The 11,206-nt window shown below is 34.4% G+C and overlaps 2 protein-coding genes across 3 annotated transcripts; both read left to right on the forward strand.

Annotated features, from left to right (window-relative positions):
* The first annotated feature begins 754 nt into the window (after positions 1 to 754).
* On the forward strand, positions 755 to 4,275 carry LOC131062363 (amine oxidase [copper-containing] gamma 1). The gene is made up of 5 exons (XM_057996003.2): positions 755 to 2,248; positions 2,649 to 2,762; positions 2,933 to 3,382; positions 3,582 to 3,679; positions 3,899 to 4,275. The coding sequence occupies exons 1-5, from the start codon at positions 929 to 931 to the stop codon at positions 4,104 to 4,106; spliced, it is 2,190 nt and encodes a 729-aa protein (XP_057851986.2). The 5' UTR covers positions 755 to 928; the 3' UTR covers positions 4,107 to 4,275.
* Positions 4,276 to 6,963: 2,688 nt separating this feature from the next.
* LOC131062350 (amine oxidase [copper-containing] gamma 1) lies at positions 6,964 to 10,962 on the forward strand. 2 transcript variants are annotated; one of them, XM_057995989.2, is made up of 5 exons: positions 6,966 to 8,631; positions 8,949 to 9,062; positions 9,644 to 10,093; positions 10,299 to 10,396; positions 10,633 to 10,962. In XM_057995989.2, exons 1-5 carry the CDS (start codon positions 7,291 to 7,293, stop codon positions 10,838 to 10,840), a joined length of 2,211 nt encoding a protein of 736 aa, XP_057851972.2. In that variant the 5' UTR covers positions 6,966 to 7,290; the 3' UTR covers positions 10,841 to 10,962. The 2 variants fall into 2 exon arrangements, with proteins under 2 accessions (XP_057851978.2, XP_057851972.2); XM_057995995.2 differs by lacking the exon at positions 8,949 to 9,062 and having other exon boundaries at positions 6,964 to 8,631.
* Positions 10,963 to 11,206: the final 244 nt, after the last annotated feature.

Consider the following 11,206-nt stretch of genomic DNA (forward strand, 5'->3'; position numbering starts at 1 on the left):
GTGATTCTAAAAATTTAAATAATCTAATATAAAAAAGACATTTTTTTTTTATCCTATTGGGAATTGAACTTGGGTCTCCATAGTGAGAACCCAGTGTTTTAACTAGTTAAGCTCAACCCCTTGGAATATAAAAAAGACATTTTGATATAAAATTCATAAATAAGGATTTTAAGAAATCAAAACATGAAAAAAAAATAGAATCATAAATAACTGAGATTTGGAACAATAACCAATGTAAAAATACATTTTGATATAAAATTCATAAATAAAGATTTTAAGAAATCAAAACATGAAAAATTAGTACCATAAATATTTGATAGTTTGAAGACATTTTGATATAAAATTCATAAATCAAGATTTTAAGAAATCAAAATATGAAAAAATAGTACCATAAATATTTGATATTTTGAAGACATTTTGATATAAAATTCATAAATCTAGATTTTAAAAATCAAAACAAGAAAATAGAACCATAAATAATTGGAGCCTAAATATTCAATAGAAAAAAAGGAGAAAGACTAAATGCAGCTTTCTAATAATTGAGTGGCGTTATTACATAAGATAATTTACTATTGGCCCAAATGCCAGTTATTTGAACCACTTAAAATTTCAATGTAATTCATAATACATATCACTTTTAGAATGCCAAAGAATTGTGTTTTTATTTGTCAGAATGTCAAAGGATCTTGTCTTTATTTGAAGTCATTGGTTCAAATCTACAATCTTACGATGGGCAATCTGTACGGTACGTGGTAATAGTATCAGAATCTGCTTTTAGATTAATGTATTCCAAATCATTGGGTTTGATAGATTCCATCTCCAAATACCCAACTCAATTTAAGAGCAGGGCAATCAAACAACGCTTACTAATGCGAAGTATCTAAGCAGAGTTCTGTAATATTGTCCATAGTTGATAGAGCTTTGAGCCATGAATTCCACCTTTCATCTCAGAACCCTGCTAATTTTCATGGCAGGCTCGCTGCTACTGCATATTATCAAGAGTCGGGTTCCTTTGCCTTTTCTAGAGTTTAAGGAACTTGGATTGGATTGTTCTGAATATGGGTTCTGGTGTACCTTCAAAACCAGGATACAAGATGGTAGAACTGGGAGCAAAAATGATGTTTTTGTGAACACAAACAAACCCAATCTTGAGAAAGAAGTTGCAAAACATCCTCTAGACCCTCTTACCATTCAGGAGATCAAAAAGGTCCAAAGAATTCTCAGTAAGTCCTTGATGTTCAAACATAGTGAGTTTCCACTTCATTCTGTAGTCTTGGAAGAACCCCTTAAAGAAGAAGTACTTACTTGGAAAGTAGGACAGAGCCTTCCTAGCAGGAAAGCCTCAGTAATTGCTTTTGTTGATGGTTATTCCCATAAACTTATTATAAACCTAGAATCAGGCAAGATTGTAGCTAATGAAGTCAATCATAAAAGTGGGTATCCTCCTGTGACAATCGAGTTGTTGAAACCAACTGTTGGATTGCTTCTGAACGACAAGAAATTTGTAGAAATAATAACACAGAGAGGTTTCAATGTCAGTGACCTTGTGTGCTTGCCTCTTTCTTCAGGGTGGTTTGGTTTGGCTGAAGAAGGCAGGAGACTGGTGAAAATCCAGTGCTATTCAATGGTGGGAACTTTGAATTTCTACATGAGGCCAATTGAGGGTCTCATAGCTCTGATTGATATGGATGCCAAAGAGGTGATCAAAATCATAGATGGTAGGCATGATGTACCTTTGCCAAAAGCAGAGGGTACAGACTATAGGTTTTCTGCCCAAAAGTACCCTTTGATACCCCCTCTAAATCCTATCTCCATGGAGCAAGCCAAAGGTCCAAGCTTTAAAGTTGATGGTCATCAGGTCAAGTGGGGAAGTTGGGAATTCCATCTCAAGACTGATTCTCGCGCTGGAGTTATAATATCAGAAGCCAAATTTAAGGATCCTGATACTGGGAGAATGAGGATGGTTTTATACAAGGGTTATTCTTCTGAGTTGTTTGTGCCTTACATGGATCCCAGTGATGGCTGGTACTATAGGACCTATCTGGATGCAGGTGAATATGGACTTGGAGCAAATGCAATGTCTCTTGATCCCCTAAATGATTGTCCAAGGAATGCCTACTACATGGATGGGATCTTTTCTCAAGCAGATGGCACACCTTATGTAACGTCTAACATGGTCTGCATATTTGAGAGGTATGCAGGGGATATTGGATGGCGCCACACTGAATGTCCAATCACAGACATGGAGGTATTTTTTTTTCAGTTTTCCTAATATTAGAATAGGGCTTCTTCGATATGCATTGTATTGTATTATTCATTCTGCATCTTTTGTTTTGAGGAATAGAGCATATCTTTTTAGCTGCTTTCGTTTGTGGAAAGTGTTTTTCGTTTGCTGTTTGATCTTGTAGGTACCTATGTTGCAAAAATTCAATATGATAGTTTTGACTGGTTAACAAATCAATACGAATACTCTATTTATTGCATCTATTTTCTGCATTCTAAAGTACTAATGCTAATAGTTTCTTCATTAAGGTATAGTTTCATTCTTTGGTGCTTAGGAAGAGAGAGCATCAAGAAGAAGCTTGTTCTTTTGTTTGAATTGGCATTTTGTTTTGGATCTCTAATTTTTGAAATATATTATGGTGCAGATTAGAGAGGTGAGACCAAAGGTGACCTTAGTAGTTCGTATGGTAGCATCTATTGGGAACTATGATTATATTTTGGATTGGGAATTTCAGACAGATGGTCTAATCCAAGTCAAGGTAGGCAAGTTTGATGCCTTACGACGAAGCAAATAGAGTTTGTTAGAATTAATGAGTAAAATGTGCTGTTAGCGTGAGGACTGATTTTAATCGAACTTTAAATTGTGTAGTATGGAACCCTTCTCATCTGAAGCTAACTTGGTAGGCAAGCCATATTATTTTTGATACAGGTGGAGCTAACAGGGATTTTGATGGTCAAGGCTACAAACTACAAGAATGTCAACCAGATGAGTTCCAAAGTTGATGTCCATGGAACTTTGCTTGCTGAGAATACAATTGGTGTTATCCATGACCATTTTCTGACATTCTACTTGGACATGGATATTGATGGTACAGACAACTCCTTTGTTCAGGTCAAGATGGCTAAGCAGACAGTGAAGCATGGACCAACTCCACGACAAAGTTTCTGGACAGCAGAAAGACACATTGCCAAAACAGAGAAGGATGCTCAAATCAAGCTGAACCTCTATCATCCATCTGAGTTTCATATGATCAATCCATCCAGGAAGACAAAGATAGGAAATCCAGTAGGATACAAAATTGTCTCTGCGGGCACAGCAGCAAGCTTGCTTGATCAAAATGATCCTCCTCAACTCCGAGCATCCTTCACTAACAACCAGGTCTGTATCAGACTTTGAATTTCATCTCTTATTTGTTTCTGAAATTCATGTTGAATATGTGGGCAAAACCAAAATCAGCACTGCAGTTGGCCATGCCTATTTCTATGCTTTGTTTCCTTTAAAGGTTGTTTAGAATCAGAAGTAAAAATAGTCAGAATTTATCTCTCTTGATGGTGCTGAACAATTTTTCATGCATTAGATATGGATCACTCCATACAACCGTAGTGAGGAGTGGGCTGGTGGGTTGTATTCTTATCAAAGCCAAGGTGATGATACTCTACCTGTGTGGTCTAACAGGTAAGTTTTGATCCCATGGAATCCATACATTTCAGCATTTTTTTCATGTAATAATCAGATAGATTAAATTATATAAATTGAACTTGTTCAAAGGTAAGTAAGACTTTCCCCAGATTTTTAATAAGTTTTAACTAAACAAAATTGATCCGATTCAATTATATTAAGGACTAAATCTTGTAGATAATGCCTGTATGAAGCTCTTATGATTTTGTGTTTCAGGGACCGCCCAATTGAGAAAAAGGACATTGTTCTCTGGTACACATTAGGGTTCCATCATCTTCCTTGCCAAGAGGACTACCCAATTATGCCAACAGTCTCTTCTGGTTTTCAACTGAAGCCAACAAACTTCTTCGAAAGCAATCCTATTATGAGGACTGCACCCATGTCTGACAAGGACCTTCCAAGGTGTTCAGTGTCAGCACCATGAATATTTTCACCTTTCCATCATGCTCTGAAAGTTGTATAGCTGTCAAATTTTAGTTTAAGTCTGATAACGTGTACTCTATTATTTCTCTTGCTAAACTTCCCACAAGAAAGTAGATTGTGGGGAGTAGATTAAGCAGTGTGTGAATATGGATGTTCCAATGTCAGTCAGTTTATATAAGTAAAGTATGTCTATTATTTTATTTAAAAAATTATATATATTTTTTTTTTATCGGTAAAGGTAAAGTCATAATTATATTGATTATGTAGAATTTACAGAGCTAAGATAGCAAATAGATTTTTAACAGAATTCAAAAAAGAAGCATCAAAATGCCTTCTAAAAGAGAAGAAGAAATGCAACCAGGCAGTCCATGGAAGGCATAAGGAGTCCTTCCGAATTAGCTTATATTATTATATTGTAATTAATATTAAATTATTGTTAAATTATGATTATATTATCATGTTTTAATATATGAATGGGCATATTTCCAATGTCAAATTATTCTACTGAATTCTGAATAATCTTTTTGATAGTTGGGAAAGAAGTGACTTTGTTTTTTACTTACGCACTTTATGTAAAAAATTGTTAAATTAGAAGAATAAATTTACACACATTCTCATTTGATAATGGCAATTTGTTGTAAGGAAGCTGAACAACAAAAAATTCTTGATGAAAATAAACACTAAAATTTGACAAGTTCCTAGAAGCAATGCCTTGAGAGACGTGCAAAATGTAAATGTTACAAGAAAAGTGAGTGCAATTATAAAAGAGCGTAGTAATGGCTTCTAATGTGGTTCCTAATGCCATTACATTTTTTCCTCTTATAATTGTGCATTATTGTTTTGCTTTTTATAATTTGTGTATACAATAGTGTGAATGTTATTCAAGCATTTAATATTGTTGACATTTGATTCAATAAATTAAATGCATTAAAAGTAATATAAAAATCAAGGTTACAAGGATAAAAATAATGCAACACTTAAACACTTAAAATGAATTTGCATTGTTTCAATATGAACCAGAATAATGACATTTTTACAATCATTTAAAATAAAAAATTAAACACACTATAATTTTTTGTTATTATTTCTTTGCAATGATTGGTAAAACAACATTACTTTTAATTTGACAATTGAAAGTATTTTGAGCTTATTTTTAGTTTTTCTCTCAAAATGAACATTTTAAATAATGAATGCTTGCTTACATGCTAAATAAAGTGTCACATGATCCTCAATCTAGAATGCAAACCATGTTGAAGGATAAGGAATCATGATCAATTAACAAGTGTTTCAAATTTATATTTCAAAACTCTAAAAAGGTATATTTCAAACTAGATTGGTTGATAAAAATTTATAACTTACAATAATATCTATTTTTGAACCTTGAAACCCCGACTACTAATTGTAAACCCTAAAAAGACTAATCAGAACTAAAAAGATAAGAAGTCATTTCCTTATCATATTTCATAGGAGTATCAAGCATTACACAAATAATAAAGCCTAAAATGTCTACTTGAGACCCTAGTTTTTAGATTTTAAACCCTAAAATATCTATTCCAAACCCTAGCTTGTAAATTTTAAATCCTAAAACCCTACATCTAAAATTTAAGTCCTAATTTATATATTCTAGAGTTTATAATATAGAAACTAAGGTTTCAAATAGACATTTCAAGGTTTTAATTTGGCTTTTTAGGGTTAAAAATAATTGTATAGGATTTTGATTTGATATTTTATGGTTAAAAAATAGATGTATAAGGTTTCAATTTGACATATTAGGGTTAAAACAGAGTTGTATGGGGTTCTAATTAAACATTTTAAGGTTTCAAAATGTCTATTTAGGATTTCAATTGAACATTTTAGGATTTCAAAATAATTGTATAGGGTTTCAATTTGACATTTTAAGATTAAAAAAAGAGATGTATAAGATGGTAGTTAAACATTTTAAGGTTTTCAAATAGTAATTTTAAGAGAATGTGAATAAATGAATTGTAAAAGAAAATTAGAATGCACAATTAATGTTGTGATATTTGATGACATAACACAATTATTGGATTAAAGTTGCACATTGTTAGGTGGTGATGACTTTTTGAGTGCATATTTAAGAGTATTAAGAATCCTCTCCAGAGTGTGAGCATAAATGACTATGAATTTAATATGCAAAATATCTTTAGGATGTCTCCTAAATGGGCTAGCATGTGTTGTAATCCACCTAGCAAACAACCTAATTATGGCCATTGGACTTATGTGGAAGTTGATCAAAGTAATTTGAATATATGAGGTGTAGGTGGCTATGGAGAGTGGTGTTTGAAGTATGATACTTAAGTACATTGTAATGATTAGAAAGTAAACATATGTGTCAAATGATATAATTATTGATTTCTCCTATAAAAATCAAGTCATGAATTGAAAATTAGTGACAATGGATGCAATCCAAATAATCTAGCCAATAATTTTATAAAAAAAAAAAGTATAAAATTCATAAATAAAGACCCAAGAGATTCAAAAAAATGAAAAAGAAAAGACCAAATGCAACCTTCTTTATTCCATAAAAATGATGATCTGACATAATTTCAATATAAGTAAAAAAATTAAATACATAACTCATATATCAGACTCGGAGAGATAAATCAGACTCTGAGAGATCAAAAATAAAAATAAAACAAATAGAATTAAGTGAAGATCAAATCCAACCTTCTAATAAGCCAAGCCGGCTTATTCCAAAAGAAAGATGCAAGCATTTATTAAAAATAATTTAATAATAACTTAGAGGGTAATTACAGGAGATCATTTTCTTTTGGCCCAAACGCACTTCCACGTGTTCTAACTTGAATGTACACCGTCCAGGACAGCAGTTATTTGAGCCCTTCAAAATTTCAGTGTAATTCATATCATTTTTAGAATACTGTTATTTGAAAAAAAAATTAGTGGGCTTAAGGTCAAAGAACCGTGTCTTCATCTGAAGTTACTGGTTCAAATCTGAACACAATATGGTAGGCACCCTGTAGTTGTAAAAGTACCAGAACCTGCTTTTTTTTGACTAATAGTTCTTAGCCCGAATTTTCTGGGCAATAACCATTAGGTCTGATAGATTCTATCTCCAAATAGCCATCCCAAGATAAGAGCAGAACAATCAAACAACACTCACTAATAAGAAAGTAACTAAGCAGAGTTCTGTAACGCTTTGAGCCATGAATGCCCCCTTTCATCTCAGAAATCTGCTCATTATCATGGCAGCCTTGCTGCTAATGCATTTTCTCAAGAGTTGGATTCCTTTTCCTTTTCTGGAGTTTAAGAAACTTGAATTGGATTGCTCAAAATATGGGTCTTGGTGTAGCTTCAAAAACAGGATACAAGATGGTAGAACTAGGACCAAAAATGATAATTTTATGAACACAGACAAGCTCAATCATCAGCAAAATAAAAAGTATCCTGAGAAAGAAGTTGCAAAACATCCTCTAGATCCTCTTACCACTGAGGAAATCAAAAAGGTCCAGAGCATTCTGAGGAAGTCCTCGATTTTCAAACATGGCGAGTCTCCACTTCATTCTGTAGTCTTGGAAGAACCCCTAAAAGACGAAGTACTTACTTGGAAAGTAGGGCAGAGCCTTCCTAGCAGGAAAGCCTTTGTAATTGCTTTCGTTGATGGTTATTCCCATGAACTTATTATAGACATAGAATCAGGCGAGATTGTAGGTAATGAAGTCAATCATAAAAGTGGGTATCCTATTGTGACAATGGAGGAGTTGAAACCAACCCTTGGTGTGCTTCTGAAAGACAAGAAATTTGTAGAAATTGTAACAGAGAGAGGGGTCAATGTCAGTGACCTGGTGTGCTCGAATCTTTCTCCAGGTTGGTTTGGTTTGGCTGAAGAAGGCAGGAGACTGATGAAAATCCAGTGTTATTCAATGGCGGGAACTGTTAACTTCTACATGAGGCCAATTGAGGGTTTCACAGTTCTGATTGATATGGGTGCCGAAGAGGTGATCAAAATCATAGATAGTAAGAATTATATACCTTTGCCAAAAGGAGAGGGTACAGACTATAGGCTTCCTGCCCAAAAGTATCCTTTGTTACCCCCTCTAAATCCCATCTCCATTGAGCAAGCCAAAGGTCCAAGCTTTAAAGTTGATGGTCATCAGGTCAAGTGGGGAAGTTGGGAATTCCATGTCAGGCCTGATCCTCGCGCTGGAGTTATAATATCAGAAGCCAATGTTAAGGATCCCGATACTGGGAGAATGAGGAGGGTTTTATACAAGGGTTTTCTGTCTGAGTTGTTTGTACCTTACATGGATCCAAGTGATGGTTGGTATTATAGGTCCTATATGGATGCAGGTGAATATGGACTTGGAGTATATGCAGCGTCTCTTGACCCCCTAAATGATTGTCCAAGGAATTCCTACTACATGGATGGGATCTTTGCTCATGCAGATGGCACACCTTATGTAAGGTCGAACATGATCTGCATATTTGAGAGGTATGCAGGGGATATTGGCTGGCGCCACACAGAATGCCCAATCACAGACATGGAGGTAGCTTGATTATTTATTTCATACCAGTTTTGACTGAAAAAAAATATTCTATTTGCAGTGAGATTTTTCAATCAAATTTTATGATTCATCATCAAAACAAGAAAGCATAAGAAGAGAAAAAATATACCCTATTTATTCTATATATTTTTAGATTTTTACTCCATTCTTCAAAGTAGTGATGCTAATAGTTTGCTTCATTAAGGTGTAGTTTCATACTCTGGTGCTTAGGAAGAGAGAGCATAAGAAAGAAGCTTTTGCTTTTGTTTGAATTGGCATTTTCACTTGGATCTCTAATATTGAAATTCATTATGGTGCAGATTAGAGAGGTTAGACCAAAGGTGACCTTAGTAGTTCGTATGGTAGCAACTCTTGGAAACTATGATTATATTTTGGATTGGGAATTTCAGACAGATGGTCTAATCCGAGTCAAGGTAGGCAAGTTGGATTTCTTTTCACAAAGAAGTAAATTGACTATCACTAGAATAAATGATTAAAGCATTTGGTGTCAGGGGAAAGGATTCAGTAGTTGAGTGTATTTTAATAGTTGTGATAGCATTTGTTGATTTAATGTCTACACTTGTTGATTTAATGTTCAATATTTTTGACAACTTTGCACCAATAGTTGTGACTTTAAAGTTGTTATTGTGATGATGACTGCCCATAATTGAATGAAATGTATCCCTAAACACTAAAAGGCAATGAATCATGTGCTGCCACATCAGCACACAAGTATCAGTCTCACTTTTGCACAAGTATCGGTCTCACTTTTTTTTTGGGCTGTTTTGGACACCTTGACAAAAAGCATGCTGATGTGGCCTGAAACCTTAGTTATAAGTAGGGGACTTGCCAAATAAGCAGCTTCAAAAAAATTGGAATGATTTGAATTTTTCACTTAAGATTTTGAGAAGTACAAAGTTAGGGTCCTCAACTACTAGATCCTCTCCCCTAATATAAAACCATTCTCATTATTAGAAACTAACTTGAAAGACAAATCATATTATTTTGGATACAGGTGGAGCTAACAGGGATTTTGATGGTCAAGGGGACAAACTACAAGAATGTCAACCAGATGAGTTCTAAAGTTGATGTCCATGGAACTTTGCTTGCTGAGAATGCAATTGGTGTTATCCATGACCATTTTTTGACATTCTACTTGGACATGGATATTGATGGTACAGACAACTCCTTTGTTCAGGTCAAGATGGCCAAGCAGACGTTGAAACATGGACCAACTCCACGGCAAAGTTTCTGGACAGCAGAAAGACACATTGCCAAAACAGAGAAAGATGCTCAAATTAAGATGAACCTCTATCATCCATCTGAGTTTCATATGATCAATCCATCCAAGAAGACAAAGATAGGAAATCCAGTCGGATACAAAATTGTCTCTGGGGGCACAGCAGCAAGCTTGCTTGATCACAATGATCCTCCTCAACTGCGAGGATCTTTCACTAACAACCAGGTCTGTATCAGACTTTCAATCTCATCTCTTATTTTTTCTCAAATTCATGCTGAAGATGGTATATGTGGGTAAAACCAAAATCAGCACTGTAGTTGGCCATGCTTATTTCTGAGCAGTCTTTCCTTTGAAGGTTGTTTAGAATCAAAACTAAACATTATCAGAATCTGTTTTGCTTGATGTTGCTGAACCTTTTTTCATGAATTAGATATGGGTCACTCCATACAACCGTAGTGAGGAGTGGGCTGGTGGGCTGTATTCTTATCAAAGCCAAGGTGATGATACTCTGGCTGTGTGGTCTAACAGGTAAGTTTTGATCCCATGAAATCCATACATTTTCAGCATTTTTTTCATGGACATAATCAGATAGATAAAATTCTATAAATTGAACTTGTTCAAAGGTAAGTATAACTTTAACCAGATTTCTAATAAGTTTTTAACTAACCAAATTTGATCCTATTCAACTTATAATAAGGACTAAATCTTGCAGATATGCCTGTATGAGGCTCTTATGAAACATGATATATGGTTTTGTGTTTCAGGGACCGGCCAATTGAGAAAAAGGACATTGTCCTGTGGTACACATTAGGGTTCCATCATCTTCCATGCCAAGAGGACTACCCAATCATGCCAACAGTCTCTTCTGCTTTTAAACTGAAGCCAACAAACTTCTTCGAAAGCAATCCTATTATGAGGACTGCACCCATGTCTGACAAGGACCTTCCAAGGTGTTCAGTGTCAGCTCTATGAACATTTTCACCTTTCCATCATGCTATGAAAGTTGTATCGCAGTCGAATATTAGTTAAGTCTTGTCAACGTGTACTATGTTAAACCAGTCCATGTTGTAATGAATTTTCGCATTGTCCATAAAGGTGTAATACTAATTATATGAAATTATATATTGTTTTTTATTTCACAATTAAATGTGAATGGATTTTTGGTTTATTGGTGAAGTTGAATGGTTCCAAATGAGTCCACAAAAGGGATCAAGTCTTGTAGATCTCACACCATAAGGGATGAGGCCCCAAAGCAAATTTGATTTATAATTGTAAGTGTGAACTAACTTGTACAAATTATTAATGCAATTAAATGAAGAAACATGATGAAAATGGTAA

The sequence above is a fragment of the Cryptomeria japonica genome, chromosome 5, assembly GCF_030272615.1.
Source record: "Cryptomeria japonica chromosome 5, Sugi_1.0, whole genome shotgun sequence".
Taxonomy (NCBI): Eukaryota; Viridiplantae; Streptophyta; class Pinopsida; order Cupressales; family Cupressaceae; genus Cryptomeria; species Cryptomeria japonica.